Genomic DNA, 19,533 nt, shown 5'->3' on the forward strand with positions numbered 1-19,533 from the left:
GAGCATCAACAGGGGGCTCTGTCGCGTCGCGCAGTCCTTCAGACATCTCAACCAGCGATCATGTCTACTTTGGAGCAAAGTTTCGCAGCAGGATGTCCCTCGAATTCCCATCAAGTAGCAAAAGTCAATTTCGATTAGGGGTCTTCTGGTTCTATTGGTCTCTGGAGTGATTAATCAACAAAGGCCGCGGTAGACTCCGAAGTGCAAACACAAAGCTTTTAGTTCTCGATATGCCCCCGCTGCCCCCCGGCCAGACTAAAATGGCATCCCCCAGACGCCATCTCATTCCCCAGCCTCCCGCCATCCAATCACAGCTCCGCCGAATATCAGCACGAACCCGGAAGGTCGCCCACGCTCCACAAGAGCCGAGGCTCGCGGCACGATTTCCAGACATGGCTGGACGCCGCCTATTCCCCCTAGAACGGTAGAACCCCAGACCGATGTCAGCCGAGAGACGCACTGCCTCCTCAACTAGAATGACCTGACCGCCGGTGCGATCTGCTCAGACTCTCTCTTAATCCTCGTGAACCCACACTCTGAAGAGCCGACTTCAACCTCTCTTCCTCCTCCCACATCGACGGACATCCCATCTCCCGTAGACGAATCGAACCCCCAATTCGACTGCTAGACCCCGCCGTCAGCTTGTCCCTTCGATTCCTTCTCATTAGCCCGAGCAACAAAGGTGTCCAACCACGAACTTCAAATTGCCCATTATGGCCGCGAAGACGTTCTCTCGCGATGAGGTCGCAAAGAATAACACGGAGGACTCCCTCTGGTGCATCATCGACTCCAAAGTCTACGACCTGACCGACTTCGCCATGGGTCACCCCGGTGGCGAGGCTGTCCTTCGTCAGGTCGCGGGCCAGGATGCCACAACCCAGTTCTACAACCTCCACCGTCAGGATGTCCTCACAAAGTACGATAAGACCCTCGTCATCGGCACCGTCGAGGGCGAGAAGCCCCAGGTTGTCGTCACTGGCCCTGGCGAGCTATCCCCCGTGCCGTACGCCGAGCCTACCTGGCTCACGCCGCAATTCAAGTCCCCCTACTTCAACGACTCGCATCGCTCTCTGCAAAAGGCCATTCGCAAGTTCACCGACGAGCACATCACCCCCGTGGCCCTTGAATGCGAGGAGAAGGGAGAAGTCATCCCCCAGGAGCTCATTGATAAGATGTCCAAGGCGGGAGTGCTACACATGCGTCTCGGGCCTGGCAAACACCTTCATGGTGTAGAGCTCTTAGGCGGCGCCGTCAAGGGCGAGGAGTTTGATTACTTCCACGACATGATTCTTAGCCAGGAGATGGCCCGGACCAACTGCCGTGGTTTTCAGGACGGCATGCTTGCGGGTATGACTATTGGACTGCCCGTCGTGCTCAACTTTGCCAACTCCGAGTCGCTGCGCAAACGCGTCGCGGATTCGGTTTTCAGCGGCAAAGACAAGATTTGCTTGGCCATTACCGAAGCATTTGCTGGAAGTGATGTTGCAGGTATTAGAACCACTGCGGAAAAGACACCTGACGGAAAACATTATGTGAGTCCGCAATTTTCTATTCCCGTCAACTACTGCAACCAGCACAACCACAACCCCCAGAGATCATCACCACCACAACCACAACCACAACCACAACCACAACACCACAACACAAGTTGATCATTAATTAATTAAATCATGAAACAGATCGTCAATGGAACCAAAAAATGGATAACGAACGCCACGTACTGTTCTCTTTTTGTTGTTGGTGTGAAGACAGACAAGGGCCTCAGCGTCCTCCTTATAGAGAGAGGCGAAGGGGTTGAGACCAGGCCTATCAAGACATCCTACTCTCCAGCCGCAGGAACGGGTTTCGTCACCTTTGACAATGTCAAGGTTCCAGCAGAGAACTTGCTGGGCCAGGAGAACAAGGGCATTCACGTCATCCTTAGCAACTTCAACCACGAGCGGTGGACCATGGCTTGTAAGTCTTCATCACCAGGCATTTCGCCCCCAAGATTCGGATTAGTGCTGACCGTGATTCAACTAGGTGCCACAATCCGTCAATGCAGAGCCGTCGTCGAAGAGTGTCTCCTCTGGGCAAACCAGCGTCTCGTCTTCGGCAAGCGTCTCATTGACCAACCCGTCATCCGCCTCAAGTAAGCACCCCCCCACCAACGCTCTACCCTGAGCCCTGAACTTCCACTTACACATACACCCCAACAGACTCGCAAAGATGATTGCACTCACAGAATCCCACCAATCCTGGCTCGAAACAATCACCTACCAGATGAACTCGATGCCCTACAAGGAACAAGCAAAACACCTTGGCGGGCCCATTGGCCTCCTCAAGATGAGCGCCACCCGTGCCGCGCACGAGATTGCCGACGAGTCGGTCCAGATCTGGGGCGGCCGCGGGCTCACGCGGACGGGCATGGGCCGTGTGATTGAGATGTTCAACCGCACGTACAAGTTTGATGCCATCCTCGGCGGCGCGGAGGAGGTGTTGGGTGATTTGGGCGTTAGGCAGGCTATGAAGTTTATGCCCAAGTCGAGGTTATAAGGGAATATATCTTGGGTTATGGGATAACATGGATGTTGTCACTGTGCCGGATTTGTCCGCCGTTGTGGATGAGGAGGCTACATACACTGCGCCACGTAGAGGTTGCGCTCTCGTGATCGAGACGGGACGAAGAAAGGGGGCTGGCTTGTTTGTCAGCTATATATCTGTACTGTAAAAGGAATCATTCTGGAATACCTCACGCAAACCCTTTTTCTTGGACGAAAACTCGAAGAAAGGGAAAAGTAAACATTGGACGATCGCCTACCTCTAGCCCATCCTCAATCAACAAGCCTCCCTCCCCAATCCTTTCCCGGCCAACCTTTACCCGAACCTTGTCTCTCTCTCTCTCTCTCTCTCAACCCCAATCCCCATCCCTCTCCCTTCTCTCTCGTGAGTTTGAATAGAGTTCGGATATACACTGGGAACAAGACGAGACGATGATCAGTGTGCTCTGCTCAAAGGTAAAAGACACAAAAAGTAGGTAGACACGTAGGCGGGCAATAGGGTTTCGTTTCGAACGGGGCTAGCTGCGTTGCACTTTTCCGGGGCGCGCGAGGGGGGCAGTTGCCCAAGACAAGTATGTCTGAGATTAAGATACTTGAATCCCCCTCTCAAAGAATTGAACACACTCCCATATTGCATATCTAAGTTATAACACTCTAGTAGCATCTTTCTAACTTGTTTGGTAAGCACAATCTTAAGATCTCATCTGTGATGGAATTGAAAACTCCTCAAGTCTCCCTCCATCCAGGGGTTCGTAGCCAACTCTTCGGAGGGGGCCGATCGAGTACCAAAAAGGAAGCAAAGGCACATTCTTGAGAGTCATCGCCTACTAATAATACCTTAGCACGGATGGAAACGAAAGTTTGCAGCGGGCGAGTCTGACAACGGGGAGACTTTCCAGCGTTGGGACGACGCGCTCACCCCCCAAGTTTCAGAAATATTTGTCTTTTCTTGTTTGGGACGGACTTTGGGCCGTGGTCGTCAACGTTCACGTCTCATTAACACGCCGGGCAGAAGAAGTACTTCTGCCTCATAACCGTTCTAGCAGGAAGGACATACATCACGGGCACTGTAACGGATACTGGACCAGAGCACAAGAAAGAGGTTACGACGCAAACTTTCCATTCCCTGCCCTGAACGACAGCCATGACCGCTTAGAACGGCCCACACTGCCCAGGTCGTCGTTACCATTGAGAGTCCATTTTTTTCCCAGACTGCTCAGATGCAACGAAGACCAAGTCTATCAGAGGTCGAAAGCTATTCCGGCCCACAAAAAAGAGGCCCTCCCACTCTGCCTGCTTTACTCCCCTCCTCTCAGTTCCTTTTCCATAAAAAGAAAACCCGGAGAAGAGATCAGCGCAAAAGCTTGTGTCTCCCTTTTGCGTTGCTGTGCCATCGTCATCCAAACGATCCGAACCAAACCCCGCATTTTGCCGAGGTTGTGGCGGACCCAATGCGAAAGGTGTATCTTGGTGCGTTAAGAAAAAGCCGTGATTCATATGCCGTTGTCCGTGTAAAACTTTTCCGCGGGCCGAGTCCCAGAGTTGTTTGCCGTGAGAACATGAGAGCAAGGAAGAAAAGACGAAAAAAAAGACGAGGGTGAAAAAAGGAAATGTACAAAGCATCCGCAATGCCTAGTTGATATCGCAAAAGTGAGCCACGGTGGCCTCGGAGCCGTCGAACTGTCTCGAAACCGAGTCTGCCGGGAAGGCAGACAACTCATCGCCGATAGTCATCGCAGACTTAGTTGTTGGGGCACTGGGACTGGACGTGTCCGGGCTGCTGGCACTTGTAGCAGATCTTCTCGCCGCCGGAAGACTCCTTAGGGCAATCGCGGGAGAAGTGGCCGTTCTCGCCGCAGTTGTAGCACTTGGAGCCATTGGTGCAGTCGCCTTCGTGGTATGTTAGCAAGGTCGAATTGACGATCTGGAGACCATCTCGGGCACTTACGAGACATGTGGCCGTAGCCACCGCAAGAGTAGCAGGTCTTCTGGCTGGCACCGCCGTAGCCACCACCGCCGGAGTAGCCACCACCGTAGCCGCCACCATAGCCGCCGCCGGCCTTGGGGCAGTTGCGGGCAATGTGACCGACCTCACCGCACTGTTACATTGTGTTAGTACTGGTAGATATCGCGTTCAAGATAAGGCAAAGCGGACCTTGTAGCATTCGGAGCTGGAGGGGCCACCACCACCGACGTTGCCTCCCTGGGGGCAGTCGCGGCTGATGTGGCCAGCCTGGCCGCAGCGGTAGCAGGACTTGGTGTCCTTGGGGCCCTCGGGGCAGTCACGGCCTTCAAGCATGTTAGTCAACAATCAATATCGTGGACATCTTCAAAAGGACTTACTCATGTGACCCTCGTCTAAAGCGAACGTCAATCAGTCATCTCGTCGGCAACATACAGATACATCAAAACTCACTGCCGCAGTTGTAGCTTTATCCAAGTCAGTGTGGAGCAAATCAGGCAAATAAGATCAAATCAACGTACCACTTGGCGGCGCCACGGTTAGGGCACTCGCGGGCCTAGAAAGAGTCAGTAAGTCGAGAGCTAGGCATTGTAATATCCTCCAGCAAGTCGTACCTGGTGACCAGCAGCACCGCCTAAATATCTCTGGTCAGACTCTTACGCTCATGAATTGTAACGACGTTTGGGGGAAAGACAGGATCAAGGTGTCACTGGCATTCCAGCTCAGAGTCAGTGAGATGACGCAGTAAGGGCATACAAGCGGCTTCTTTGACAGATCTGGTCCAGGTATGTGAAGCTGGCAACGCGATTTCACCAACGCGAATGCTTTGCCAGGCCTCTTTCCAAGTGATGATTCCAGCTTCGTGCTGAGAAGGCCCCACCAAACACCAACTTGAAAATCATATAGATGCTTGATAGAGCTCTCAGCGCCCGCTTTTTGCCAGCAACCTCTAGATCCGGTGGACACATGATAATTTGAACTCGGAAAATAAGGGGCCCAGAAGTAAGCTGCACAAATGAAACAGCCACCAATAACAGGCTGGAAAAGCTCCGAGTGGAAGCGGTGAGGACTCGGTGAACCAATGGCAACCAGATCTCGGAATAAAGTGCCAGTTGATACCGAAAGCCACAAAGCCACCCACAGAAAGGAAAGTGGAAAAATTGAAAAGCATGAAAAGCAGCGCGTAGGTTGGAAAAGAGGTGAGACGGGGGAAGCGCCGAAGCTGGGAAGGCTACTCACAGGTGAAGCAGGTGCGAGCCTGGGGGGCGCCGGCAGATCCCTGGAAATCCATTGCGATTGATATTGGGTTGGTTAGGAGTAGTAACGGTAGTGTTCAGAACTGGAAGAAAGGCGTTAGAATAACGGCAAAGTTGATGAGGTGATTTGAGATTGTCGAGGGGAGGAATTGAGCCAAGCTTTTCGTGTGAGAAGGGAAAAAGATCTGGGAGGCGAAAGACGGCCTTGTCGCAATGTGGTTGACGTGGGGAGGGGCAAGTGGCATGTGTGTGCTTGTGTGCGCGCTTGTGTGTTGTGTGTGTGCGGTGCGCGATGTGGGGAAGTTGGAGATGGAGGTGCGTGTGTGCGCCGCCCTCGTCAGATACAAGAGGTGAATTTGCGGTTGGCAGCTGGCAAGCTCTGGAGGGGTTTTGGTGATATCGATGACGGGATCCCAGTCGAGTTGAATAATATCCCATATTGGTGAAAGGAGGGGCTATCTCTCTCCTCCCCGTGGACGACGATCAGGAAGAAAAGGCTATACTCACGTATGAAGGGCGGATAATCGAGCCGTGATCAAAAATCTCTGCTCGAAGAAAAAAGGAGGGGTGTTTTTTCGCAGTGGTTTTGCAAGGTTTACGATGAGTGGTGGTGGTTTTGTGTTGTGGGAGAGAAGGGGAGGGAAATGGTCGTTGCGGCCAGGGAGTGGCCAAGGTTAAAAAAGAAAAGGCAGCGAATTTGGATTGTCAGACCGCCTTGTGGAGCCCAAGAAAATCTGGTAGATGGGTAGGCGCCGGAGCACCAATCAGATAGGCAAGTCCCTTCTAATAAGGGGAAGAACCCGTCTCTAGACTCTGGATGCCCCCTTCTGGCCTTTCCTTGGGCTTTTCTGGCTTGGACCGAGCAGGCGGCACTTGTGTTTGATTGCAACTTGGTGACGGGAGTGCCCATGAAAGATGAGCGTGTGTGTGTGTGTGTGTGTGTGTGTGTGTGAGACGGAGATTGACACGGTTGGCTAACCTCACTTCACCTTACTTCAACTCTCTCAGCACACTCACTTGCCGTCATACTATTCAGCAAATGAATGCTCTTGATGTTGTCATAATCATCGTTATGAATCTGACGGGCTTCCTTCTCAGTCTTACAATAGACACATCTGTACCATGGCCAGTTCAACATGGATATGAGATACCGGTCTCACGTTTGTCGAGTACTCCAATAAGGTGCCTGTTCATCTCCCGTTCCCCTCACAACTATCTATGAACATGGCTGGCCTGCCTTGCCTCATATGCCTGTGCCTGTGCCTGTGCCTGTGCCTGTGCCTGTGCCTAGCTACAGCCCACAGCTCTCATAACCTAAGGTAGCCATCAATGCCCGAAATGCGCCGGCGCCTTTTCCCCATAGCCAAAGATGAGATTGTGCTGTCTGTCAGCTTCAGATAGGTACTGGTAGGGCACAATGACAAAGTTGGGACACCTTGGGCAGAATCAGGCCAGCCAAAAGGGGCGGCAGCTAGTTTGCCTCACAAAATGCAGCGTCGGGAAGTGACCCGGACTGGGCTTACCATTAAGGGCTACTACGGTCATGGTCATGTTCATACCGCATTACGTAGGTATTCGGAATTCCCTGGAGACTTGGGTGGCCCCCCATGACGATGAAGGTTCAAAAAGTTGAGATGAAGACACTCGAAGCTCAGGTTTCTGATAGCCTAAAGAACCTTCCAAAAAGGCCGGACAGGACGGGACACCAAACTCTAACATTGCTGATGGGGGGGAAAGAGGAACGGAGAAGAAGCCGTTGGGGGCAATGGAAGCGCTTCATTCAAGCCCTTCTCTTCGTAAACTCCAGGGACGGTGAACTCAAAGGCAGGTGACTCTACAAATTCAATTTCACATCGTCGATGCTCTAGACCGGGTTGGTTACGGTAAAAGTAAAGTGCCTTTTCTTTCACTTGAATCGATCGAATGAAGTGAATTGCTAGGTAGAGACTAGAGTTGCTCATGAGACCCCCTCCTCCCCACCATCCGTCGCTGTCCTCGCGCAGTCCGTATTTCACTTTTGCCCCTCCATTTTTTTCGACACTTTTTTTTTTCTGCCATGGGGAAAACAAAAATACCAATCAGAAAATTCAGCATGTCGAAGGCAGGCAGGTGGGGTACCCCTGTGTAAGATTCTAAAAATCGCCGAGAGGTATGTCAAATGGCAGCATTGGCAGGCCAAAATGGCAGGCCAGGCCCGGCCCCAAAGTTACCCAAGGCCCCAAGGCACTCGTGAAATGGGATGCCCCAAACCTCGCTAAACCCCTTCCATCCCTACGAGGGGTCGGAAATCCTTGATTTCGTGCCACTGTGCTCCCGTCCCTTGCATCTCTCCCTGTCCTGTCCTGAGCAGCCCCTCATCACACGCTCCTCTCATACTCATGCTGCTCCTCTCAGTGGTCTCTCACTTATTACGCTCCCACCTCACCCGATGAGTGGGCTTTGATAAGTCTCCCGTCTCACAAGTCTCTGCCAGACTGCCACAGCTGCTGCCCCTCCTCATGCAGCCTGTACGGATACTCTGCAGAGCCTGATAATGAAAGAGGGGTGAATCTCGTACACAGCGGAATCGCGGATATACTGGCTCACACTGTGTCGTCAATCAGGTAAGGTGAGCCCTGCTTGCGCTTGAGTGAGAGGTGGTCGCTGGTAAGTTTTGTCTCTAGCAGCTGTCGGGCGTCCTGGGCAGCGTCCTGGGCAGCGGGCTCTGTCTGTCCATGTAATGTCTGAATAATTTACCTGAGGTTACACCGTACGAGCGCTCTTTGCATGCCCATAATCCGCGTATTGTTAACCCTGTGTTGGGAAGTCTCGGCTACATATGCCTCAGTTTCGTACCCCGCGATCCTGGCATGGCCAGTGGCCACTTGTTGCTGTTGATGGTCGTGCGTCCGTGGGATGACACATGCCTTACTGTGGTCCCTTCGCACTGCTGGTGTCGGTGGTGTGTGCTTGGTTCTAGCTCCAGCTCCGGCTTTAGCTTCAAAAAGCTCGTGAACTTGCTGCAGATCATTGGCGGAACACCGACATTCGAGGATGGCTCTCAGAAAGCTTGCCGTGTCATGGTGTCTCGTCGTCACCCTCTCATTCGATTCAAGAACCATCTGCCTTGAACGTCCTGCCCGTCTGCTGCCCCAGGGCACAGGCACACAGGCTGATAAACAGCCCTGTCGGAGATGTCATCAAAGTAGGTTTAAACCGAACCGAGGCTTGGACGGCCCCTCCAGATCGACAGCATCCCCCTCATCAAAAGGTAAACCCCATTCACGGAAGAGAGAAGACCAAAGTGACGAAAAAGCCTTGATCATCGGCTCCGTCCTTTTCAACCTCCTCTTCACCCCAAGCTCCTTTTCGTGATATCTCACTGGAGGAATAAACGCACAAATCCCACGAGTTTCATTCCACTTTCAAGTTTCGGAAACGCATTTAGCCATGCCATCCAGGCGAACCAGAGCAGAGGATTGGTTCGTTCCATCGAGATGCACTTCCGGTCCGGTCAGATCTGCCGCGTTCAATCTCGGCCAGTCTTCCCTTTCAGGTTGGTGGTAAGCTTTTCGCCCGGGCCTGTGAAATCATGTAGACCGGATGAACCCGGTCACCCATTTCAACCGACGGCCACTTCGCTTCGTACTTTGCTACGCCGGCAGCCCTTCCCTTATCCGCGACGCTTGCACAACTGCCAAGAAATTTGCCCTGGCCTACTGGCCTTCCGCACGTCGTTCAATTCGATGGTCTTCGCTTGTGCCCGTTGTCGCCGCAATTGTTGGTTGGCAACGATATTCCATCGAATGTTCTCTCGCTTAGCCAGCCATTACGCAACAAACGCGCAACAAATTGGGTGCACTGTGCAACTAAATCCATGTCTGCTGCAGCTGCAAGCTAGGTATCGTTAACTGTGGTTTGTGTCCAACCACTGCAACGCAGCAAACGGGCTTCCTCGCGGACCTCGTGGGCTCCAGGCGCATAGTCCGCAGGCCTGTCACCCGAGAAATGAAGCGGCGATGGTCGCGACCTGCCCGAAACAGCTCCATGGGCGGACGCCGGGAAAACATGACGGCGCCATTGCATCTCTGCAAATGTGAAGCATTCTCGAATGCGACTTGTGTGGAGTCTCTACCGGACCACTGGCCTCTTCGAGGCCGCACCTGCGACCCAAGACGCTAGAACGGCATGTAACCACAAACCACCGCAGTAATATGCAGGAGAGCCCGTAAGTCATAGGGGCGGCGCGGAGACCAGCAATGGGGCCTGCTCATGGATACCGGCATTTGTCCGCTAGATTGTCTGCCACATATCTCTCGAGCGGAGACGTGGCATCGACTGGCTACAGCAATCAACAGGGCTCGCAACGCCTAACAGGCATCGGGTGCGAAAGATCTTGTGGGCTGCTGGGACGAATTTGCAGCTTCTACCAACAGCGGAACACCGAGCACCTTCACCAGGCCGTGCAGAGAGAGTCGCTGACCACGTGCGACATGCTTTTGAAAGCTTGGCTTTGCGTTGCTGCGTGTGTTGTCGAGAGCAATTCTGGGCCATCCTAAGCAAGTACAACGCGACAGCCAGGTTGAGCACCGGATATCCCCAAGCTCCCACATATGCTTTCAACAACAGATGGTGGTACTCCTAGCCCCGTCTGTGATAAGTCGGTTTCCCTCAAGTCTGGTATTGCAAACGTGGCGCTTTGTGGTCATCAGATTGATCAGTGGTCCGGTGTTTCCGCGGGTATGCAAGGTCGAGGGGCGAGATATATATGAAGCCCGGCATTGCCAATTCGAGCCTCAACCGAGCTCTTGCAGAGTCAGAGACAAGACAGCTTTGTGGTCGACGAATCAACCCATGTCGCAGTCTACCATGACGATCATTCGCTAGGGTCGGTGACCGTTGAAGAGCTGCCGGGCCGGACGACCGTAGTCCGTGGGGAACTTCGGGGGGCCCACTGACCAGAGCGTGTCTTCAATCTTATTAGCCTTGAAACGTTTGTAAGTAGATATATCGGAGTAGCCGTGCAGGCCCACCAGTATCCGTATCACGAGCCATTCCAGCCGTACCAATTGATCGAAGCCTCGAAGGCATGTTGCTCTGCGTTTCCATCCTGCGCCCCGCCGAAGGTCTTCTCACTGCAGAAGTGGCTCCGATGCAGTCAGTCTCCATTGCAGGGTTTGTGCAAGGAATCAGACCGCCGGCCATTGTGCTTGGGTCACCCCGAAGTTGCAGTAGTACCGAGAGCTGCGAATCAATAAGGAGTAGGAAATAGGGCTTTTGCAATTCGAAAACATTGCATGATAAGGTACAGTTCGAAATTGACATCTAGAAACCCTCGTCGAGGAAGTTTGCATCAGTGGATATTCGAGGAGAGCATGCTGTAAGGTGGCTGAAGCAAGAGCTCTGCAAGTTGAGAAGTGGCTGGCGGGGAATTCAGCCACAGCTGCACGGATCATTGAGTGGCGGGTAGATCGATCTGAAAATGTCTTGGCACGACGCGCTTCAGGGAAGGCGCGTCTTAGTTTGGCGTCCCACGCATCCACGTGAAACCCAGCTTCAACCTAACTGACATCCACACAACCCCAAGCAGGCTTCAAAGTGTCCTGGTATAGCTGCCGTCGTAAACCATGGAGAACTGGTCGCCGGAAGGCCGGGCGGCTATCCAAGATGCCTTCGAAGCATTGCGTGAAACAGTGAGCAAGCAATTTGACAACGGTATGTACACGTAGATGCCCTGACGTATTGATAATGTGATACTAGCTTCTCAACAGAGGTCGAGCAGAGGCTTAAGGAGGACGATCGATCACGCGCATTCCTCACAGATGAGCTCGAAATATTGAGGTCTCGGTCCGACGAGGTTGATCGCCTGGAAGAGGAAAATCGGAAGCTGAGGACGAAACTCCTCCAAATCCATCAGCAGAATCGTTCCGTGGAGTCATCTCGAGGAAGCCCTCGGCCGACGTATGTCACCAGTGACCAAGCCACCAACACAGACCCCGCGTCTGCAGATGCATCTGGAAATGGAGGCGACCTAGAGAACGTGCTGCGGGAAAGCCACAAGCTACGGCGGAAATATGCTGCCCTGGACCAGAACTTTAGGATCCTGAAAGCAGAGTTCAATAAGAGAAGGGACGAGAGGAAGGAGGAGGTCAAGAAATGGGAAGACTATGCGACAGAATTGGAGACGAAGATTAAAGTTCTGGAGCAACGTGATGGTGATGCTGATGCTGCGGCGTACACAGCAGAAGCCCTTCCGGAACAAAGTAGGCCGCGCGCTCACTTAGCTTCGAGGTTCACAATCGATCCTGAATCCGGGATCTTGACGACACCCAGCAACCCGCGGGATTTGCGACAATATTCTGCCGAGAGAGCTCCTGTGCAGCCAGATGACGTTGAGACGCAGGATTTGCCTGCCACAGATTCTACGGAGGGAGAGACGACAGAGGGCAGTAAGGACGCTGATGTTGTTACTCTTCCACCGCTGAGACAGACCGCCAAAACGGATTCAGATATTCGTATCAAACCGGAGCCCTCATCCGACGGGCCTGTTATCGTCTCTGAGCGCCATGTAGGCAAGAGAAAGCACGTCGATTCCTCCTCAGAACAACAAGGACGACGCAGGGTGAAGATTGAGAGCTCGAATCTTACTACCGGCCCTTTCACCAGCCAGCTTCAACAAGAGAGTATGGACCTGGATGAGGTCGGTCAGAGACTAAGCACGCCACGGAAGAATAGATTATTGGCCGATGCCCTGGCTACGCCTGGTCAAAATGACATGGAGCGAGCTCAGGCAGCCGCTCCCGTCTTTGTCAGGCCCGACAACACCAACACTCCGACCACCAGGATACCCAACTCACCAGCGGTTCTGACACCAGTCAACCCTAACGCTCGTCCGGTGCGCCCGTATGGGTTGAACACCGTGGAGAAGCCAATAAGGAAAGGGCTCGCTCAAGGCATAAGGAACCTAGCCGAGGACGGAGTTGTTTATGATGAGACAGGTTGTGGAGAGCCGGCCGGGCTTTTCCGCACTCCGCAACCTCCTGGTCGCTTGAGTACGCTGTTGAATGCACCATCTCCGGAAAAAGCTCCTGCCATAGTACGGTCAGCACCTCGTCTTCGGGATACAGGCCGAACGGTGGAGGATGGACCCCAGTTTCCCGAGCGTCGGGAATTGCCATTCAACAAGGAGCGCCGGGACAGGTCGAAGGAAGCTCCCATCGGTCGAAGGGAGCACGAAGAGAACACGGAGCCTGCCACAGCTCGCGGGCAGTCCCGAAATCGTGCGACTGTCGGGGCACAGCCGTCGCCCCAGAAGGGGTCATTAAGGTATAAACCTGCCACTTCCCTACGGCTCGAGGACTTCAAGGTCAATCCAAAGTTCAATGGCGGTTCCGACTATGCATTCTCGGAGGTGGTCAGAAACAGAGATGACAGAGCCTGTCTGCCCGGTTGTACAGACATGAATTGCTGTGGCCCTCAGTTTCGCGCCATGGCTTTGGCTCAAAAGAACAATGTCGAGCGCACCCCGGTATCAGACACCAAATTGTTTGAGGATTATCTCGGTGACAGAATCACCATCATCTTGGGGATGTCCAAGGCAGAGAAGGAAGACTTGTGGATAGAGGCTAAAACATGGCAACTTGCGAATGAGTTGGGCAAACACCGTCATCGTTACTCTCGAAGGGCATCTCCTCCGGGCTTTTGGAACGCGGATTTCCCTACTACGCAGGAAGACGAGGCGGAGAGGGCAGAAGGCGAGAAAAGGGAGAAGCAAATGATTCAAGAACGATATCGGGAAGCGATAAGAGGAGGGGGGCGCTGGATCTTCAAGGATGAGTGAGGTCGCTGTCGAGGATGGGTTCTCAGCGAGGTGCACAGGAGCATTGTGTTTGAAACAGCAGATGTACATGTTCTAGGCGCAAACTGAGTCGTCGTAACAAGACTTCCAATAGCGTCGAGGCCATGCTAGCATGCATTGTCTATTTCGGAGGGATGAGCGACTGGAATTTCCAAGACTCCAATAACAACAAGAAGTTAAAAGGTAGCTGCGCAGACTCGAGCTATGGATCACCCACAACGCGTGAATCCTTGAGTCCCGTCCGGACACGGAAGAGTGAATGTTGTCCAGCCTCACCGAGCTCACCTCTAAGCCTGTGGGGTGTGTTCACCGGTCAAGCCAGCTATAGTGGGGCCGATTTCGGGCAAATTGCGGAAGAAGAGGCCCAATTCCAGCCTGCGATGATCGAATAGTGATCTGTGCACGAGGCTTCGGCTCAGGCAATCGCATTGCGCCAACAAAGCCCGGAGCCCGCTGCCCGCTAGCTCCAGGTTTACGGTTCTACCTCTCCCGCGCGCGGCTTAATTTTTTGTCATCTCCATTGGAAGCAACCGCACAGCTAACTTCGCAGCCGTCGTCCCATCCCAGTCCTCGACCCTTCACCGTTGCTGGCTTCATCGCAGCTCGCCCCTCCGTGTCTGCGCGATTAATCACCTGTGTCGAGCAACTTGTTCATTTTATTTCTCCCCTCTTTGCTCGTTCGGAATACTTAAGTCGGGCCCATTTTCTTCCCAACGGTTCCCCGCAACCTTCACGAGAGCGACGCACGACTGAAGGCGATTGGAAATATTACCTTCTCGTGCATCTCACACGATTAAAACAACCTAATACTCGATAAACGAACCGACCTCCGACCAATCTGTCGACGCTCCATTGCGAACGCGCCGACAACCGTGTTGAAGGAAGCCGCAGATTCAAGGCAGTGATAGTTCCAGCCGTGGACGATCACTGCAAATACACGACTCCCAAGCCGGCAGGATGAACAATCGTCATCTGCCGGCTGGGCAAGCCATGCCGGGGGGCGGAGGGCCAGGAGGAGGTGTCGACATGGGTGGTGGTCCCGGAGGAGGTAACAGACGGAGGATGCAGCAACAACCGACGTATGCGCAATACCAGCAGTATCAACAGTATCAACAGCAGCCCATGTATCCAAACTACATGAACCCCTACGCTCAGCCGACGCCGTACTACCACCAGCTGCCGCATCAGTACCAGAACGGAGGCATGCCGTCTGGCTACATGCACTATCAGCAACAGCAGCCCTATGTACGGTCACCACAGGCAATGCCTCAACCTCAATATGTCCCCATGGCCGGCGTGAGCGTTCCCCAGCCGTATTCGCAACCGTCGCCTGCTCTGTCAACGCCGTATCACCCGCCTCCCGTCCCTGCTGCCAACCCTGTTCAGACGCCTCCGCCTCCTCCGCTTCCACACGTTGAACCTACGCCCGAGCCTTCAGTCGTCACACCTTCGGTGGTGTCCTCGGTCGTATCTTCATCAGTCGTCACGCCTTTCGCTGAGCCATTCCACCCGGCCGCGGCGCCCCCAGCCCCTGCCTCTGCCACTGCTCCCGAGAGCCCAGAGCTTCCCAAAGATGTAAAGGAATTCCGCGCACCAGTAAGTCCAACAAATCCTATTCATGTTGGCTTCGTAGCTAAACAAAGAAAGCTCCCTTGGACACCTCCCGACCAAGCACCGTTCCCTAGAAGGGCTCCCAAGTCACGGCGACGCAGAAGATTGATGAGCGCGAATGCTCAGAATCTGACACTGCCTGTGGAGCAGCACGAGGGCGCTCTCGAGTCGGCCACCAAAAGCGGCGTGGAGGACAGCCTCCGAGCGAAGGCCGATTCGAAGAAAGCCGCGCCCTGGAGCTCCAAGGACACCGACTCTGAGAGCGCTACCCTGAGAGCAGACTCCCTGACGTCTGAAACTCCTAAGGAGAGTGACAGGTCAGCGACTAGCGTCTCAAACATTGGTAGCCCGAAGGTGAATGTGCCGGGATCTGAGGCCAGACCCACGACAAGCAACTCGAACGCTTCGACGTCCCGCCCTGCCGTTCCTGTCGTCCCAGTCATCCCAGCTCTCCCAAAGAGCAGTCCCAAAGAGGCTAAGGCAACAAGCGTCAGCCAGGCCGTAGAAGAGCCCAAGCAAGCTGCATCTCAAGAGGCGAAGCCTGCTGAAGCAACAGAGGGCACGGAAGTTTCTAGTGCGGAGCAAGAGAAGCTCGAGGCTCCTCCGGCAGCTCCCGCCAAGGCGGCCCCGAAGTCATGGAGCGGACTGTTCTCCGCAGCCGCCGCCGCCGCTGCTCCCAAGGCGCAGCCCACTGCCAACGGCCCTGTTGCTCCGGCGGCGGCCAACGGTGCCACCACAAATGGCGATGGTGCTGTCAACGGTAGCGCACCCACCTTCTCTGCAGGAAACACAAACTCCCTAGCATCTGCCATCCAAGACTTCCGCGTTAGCAATGCTGCCAAAGTTCAGTTCATCGAGCCGAGAGGCCTGATCAACACCGGCAATATGTGCTACATGAATTCAGTCAGTATCCTGTATCTACGAGCCGAGAAATTTACTAATGCCAGTTTAGGTTTTGCAAGTTCTTCTCTTTTGTGCGCCATTCTACAACTTCCTGGATCAGGTCAGCAAGAAGGCTGTACATAAGTTCAAGAGCGACACGCCCGTCATAGATGCCATGATTATGTTTATGAGGGAGTTCCGGGTCATCGACTCGACTGAAACGGTCGAGAAACTGCGCCGGAAGCTGAAGAGCGAGCAGCTGGAGCAATACGGTGATTCGTTCATTCCCGAGTTTGTGTACAAGGCCATCCAGCCTCTCCCGGCGTTTGCTAGCATGAGGGTACGTTACGCCGTGGCCCATTCTCTTACATGTCGCTAACTTTTTTCTACAGCGTGGACACCAGCAAGATGCCCAGGAGTTCCTGGGCTTGATTCTCAACGCCATCGACGAAGAATGCGCGCAAGTGATGTCATCGAGTGGCTCTACCAACGGGGCCGCTGAAACCCGGCCTACATCCTCCGCCGCCAGCGTTATTGAGTCGAACGACGGCGCGGATGGCTGGTTCGAAGTTGGATCGAGACAGAGAGCAGTCGAGACTCGCTCATCCGGAGCCAGCTCGACGACGCCCATCACTCGTCTATTTAGTGGACAGTATCGATCAGAGCTTCGCCGTCCTGGTGTGAAGGACTCGGTGACTACCGAACCTTTCCAATCCCTCCAGCTGGATATTGGTGCACCGTACATTCAGAACGTTGTCGACGCGATCAAGGGTCTGACGGTGCCCGAGAGGCTACAAGGCGATGCTGCCCCCATGACGAAGCAGACTCTGATTGAGACTCTGCCCCCGATTCTCATCCTTCACTTGAAGCGCTTCAAGTTCGACACCGAAGGAACGACCAAGATCGGCAAGAAGGTCGGTTACCCTCTCGACTTGCAGCTCCCCGCGGAAGTTTTGTCAAAGCGACGACGCAACGCTCTTGTCTCCGAGGGTGCTGGCATGCCCAAGTACAGGCTCATCGGTGTTGTCTACCACCACGGCAAGCAAGCCAACGGCGGTCATTACACCGTGGATGTGCGACGGCAAGACGAAAACGAGTGGATCCGTCTGGATGATACGATCATCCGGCGTGTCCGCAGCGAGGACGTGGCCGAAGCCGGTGCGGAGGAGGATGCCAAGGATGCCGGTCGATCGGGCTCTGCGTCGCGTGACGCGTCGACCAACCGGTTCGGTGCCATGGCAGACGACGACGAGGGTGATGATTGGAAGGAGGTCACCACTTCTGCCAAGGGCGGTGATAAGGGCGGAGAGAAGAAGTGGAGCGCCGTCGCCAACGGCAATGGCACCGCGTCCAAGGGCAAGCCGGCCAAGGACAACATCAAGGACAACAAGGTTGCCTACCTGCTATTCTACCAGCGAGTCTGAGCCGACGAAAGGGTAGTCTGGGATCCCAACATTCAACAGCAACCGTCGCGTCGACAGTCGCGCGTGGGGATGAGAACGTTCAGGTGGTGGGCCTGCTTCAAAGGGCGCAGATTGAGCCATATCAAGCAAGAGTTTGAAGTCTACAAAGTAGAAAAAGGTGAAGAGGGGAGAGAGAGAGATAGAGAGGATGCAGCTGGGGTGTGCTGTGGTTGTCTCAAATCTAATTTGACTACACACTCGAAGCGGTATTTCAGCATCTCTGGTAGGATTGGAGGGGGAGAGAGAAGGAAAAAAGCAAAAGTTTACTAGTCATCTGCAAAAAATTTGTAGATGTCTTTTTTTACGGTAGTTAGTGATCCAAGCTAGGAGGTGTGAGACGGTGGTTGGGCTGGAACTTGGGGACGCGGCGTGGGGAAGGGTGGGGGGCGGTTTTTTTTGTCTTTGGGGCGTGGTTCGTCCCGGAGTATGGGGAAAGCTGTGGAAAGGGATCAATGAGATAAGGAAACACGGACTGGGAGGTCTCTGTAACAATAAAACACCATTGATGACGATCTTGGTGGTGTTTCAATCGCTTGGTGATATGTGTGTGAGATGAGTGTGTGTTGTTCCCATCTTCTCCGGTGTAAGCCGCCGGAGCTGAAGTTTTCCATAAGAGGAAAGTGGGGGGGGTGGTTCGACTCTACCTTTTACCTTTGGTTGCGGGAGGAGGTGGGATGGATGATGAAATAAGCAGTTTGCACACAAACCACTCAGAAGTCGTTGTTCCTCTCTCTGTCTCTCACGCACAGCATCGCCAGTTCAGTAGACATATACATCCAGCGCACACCTTTAAATTTTTCCATATCCAGACCTCTTGTAAAGAGTGTAAACCATGGCCGAACCCGCTCAAACCCCGCAATACATTTACAAAATCGTGCCCGAGGCGCCGCCGTCGCCGCTGCCGACCGAGTTCCCCCTCTCGGACCTTGATCGTAACGATGGCTTTATTCATCTGAGTACGGCGGAGCAGGTATGAATGATCTCTCTCTCTCGCTTTTCTCCTTCTTCTTATCCTCAGTTTGTCTTGGTTCATGTCCCCTCCACCCTCTATCTCTGTCCCTCTCTCCGCGCACTTCCCTCTCGAGTCTATGACCTCCTAACCTTCCGCTCTCGAGTTTTACCCTTCACATTCGCCTTCAACTCTCATACTCACAACCACCACCACCACATCATTATACAACATGACTCTATACAACTCCCCGCAAAAAACACTCTCACCCCATCTTATACTCCCTTAACAACCTCCAACCCAGAAGACCTCGCCGTCTGAACCCCCTCAATCATCCTCACACATAATAACAATACTCTCAATAACCCCCTCTTTCCTTCCCCCTGAACCAAACTACCTGAAATCAAACTTACAATGAAAACAAAAGGTCCTCAACACAGCAAACCTCTTCTTCTCAACCGCCACAACCCTGTACCTCCTCAAACTCCCTTACGCGCCCCTCGCCGCCTCGGGCTCGATGAAATGGGAGTTCCCGCCTTCAGGCAAGTTCCCCTCCGCCTTCCCGCACCTGTACGGACGCAACTTTGGCGCCGCCGACGTCGAGGACGCAAAGGGGTTCGAGAGGGCCGAGGGACAGGTGTGGAGTGAGGTTCTGGGTGGTGATGCGTGGCTTGTTTGAGGGGACGTACGGAGGAGGTGAGTGGCCAAGAAGGAGAGAAGAGAAGTTTCCTTTCGGGAGGATGCTTAGTTATGTCTCCCTATGATTGTGGAAAGGGGATGTTTCTCCGAGAGGATTTCAGCATGAAAGTAGAGAGGGAAATTGGGGACGCAGGACGGAGTAGACACGGGAACTTTGGACGGTCTCGACCATTAGATGGGGGTGCAATTGCTTGCCATGGATTTGTTTCTAATGCCATCCGCTATCGCAGGGAGCCCCAAAAAAAAGGCTCCCTCACATGATCCGAGTTGCAAACAAGAAGGACAAAAGATTCTTTTCCCCTCCCAGAGGAATTTTTACTACCGCCGTCGAAG

At 53.7% G+C, this 19,533-nt stretch overlaps 5 protein-coding genes across 5 annotated transcripts; 4 read left to right on the forward strand and 1 right to left on the reverse strand.

The window, feature by feature from the left end:
• Positions 1-713: 713 nt before the first annotated feature.
• N0V96_005356 (uncharacterized protein) lies at positions 714-2,535 on the forward strand (the record flags this gene model as incomplete). The annotated part of the gene is made up of 4 exons (XM_065757379.1): positions 714-1,532; positions 1,680-1,956; positions 2,023-2,131; positions 2,199-2,535. The coding sequence occupies 4 exons, from the start codon at positions 714-716 to the stop codon at positions 2,533-2,535; spliced, it is 1,542 nt and encodes a 513-aa protein (XP_065614148.1).
• Positions 2,536-4,281: 1,746 nt separating this feature from the next.
• N0V96_005357 (uncharacterized protein) lies at positions 4,282-5,794 on the reverse strand (the record flags this gene model as incomplete). Its single annotated transcript, XM_065757380.1, has 8 exons — positions 4,282-4,430; positions 4,489-4,639; positions 4,696-4,829; positions 4,884-4,898; positions 4,957-4,970; positions 5,025-5,059; positions 5,118-5,137; positions 5,743-5,794. The coding sequence occupies 8 exons, from the start codon at positions 5,792-5,794 to the stop codon at positions 4,282-4,284; spliced, it is 570 nt and encodes a 189-aa protein (XP_065614149.1).
• Positions 5,795-11,365: 5,571 nt separating this feature from the next.
• Positions 11,366-13,578, forward strand: N0V96_005358 (uncharacterized protein; the record flags this gene model as incomplete). Its single annotated transcript, XM_053198229.2, has 2 exons — positions 11,366-11,453; positions 11,510-13,578. The coding sequence occupies 2 exons, from the start codon at positions 11,366-11,368 to the stop codon at positions 13,576-13,578; spliced, it is 2,157 nt and encodes a 718-aa protein (XP_053044277.1).
• Positions 13,579-14,586: 1,008 nt separating this feature from the next.
• On the forward strand, positions 14,587-17,513 carry N0V96_005359 (uncharacterized protein; the record flags this gene model as incomplete). The annotated part of the gene is made up of 3 exons (XM_065757381.1): positions 14,587-16,110; positions 16,160-16,429; positions 16,482-17,513. 3 exons carry the CDS (start codon positions 14,587-14,589, stop codon positions 17,511-17,513), a joined length of 2,826 nt encoding a protein of 941 aa, XP_065614150.1.
• Positions 17,514-18,384: 871 nt separating this feature from the next.
• On the forward strand, positions 18,385-19,180 carry N0V96_005360 (uncharacterized protein; the record flags this gene model as incomplete). The annotated part of the gene is made up of 2 exons (XM_053198231.2): positions 18,385-18,522; positions 18,929-19,180. The coding sequence occupies 2 exons, from the start codon at positions 18,385-18,387 to the stop codon at positions 19,178-19,180; spliced, it is 390 nt and encodes a 129-aa protein (XP_053044279.2).
• Positions 19,181-19,533: the final 353 nt, after the last annotated feature.

This window comes from Colletotrichum fioriniae (genome assembly GCF_027942845.1).
Source record: "Colletotrichum fioriniae strain IMI 355084 chromosome Unknown scaffold_5, whole genome shotgun sequence".
Lineage (NCBI taxonomy): Eukaryota > Fungi > Ascomycota > Sordariomycetes > Glomerellales > Glomerellaceae > Colletotrichum > Colletotrichum fioriniae.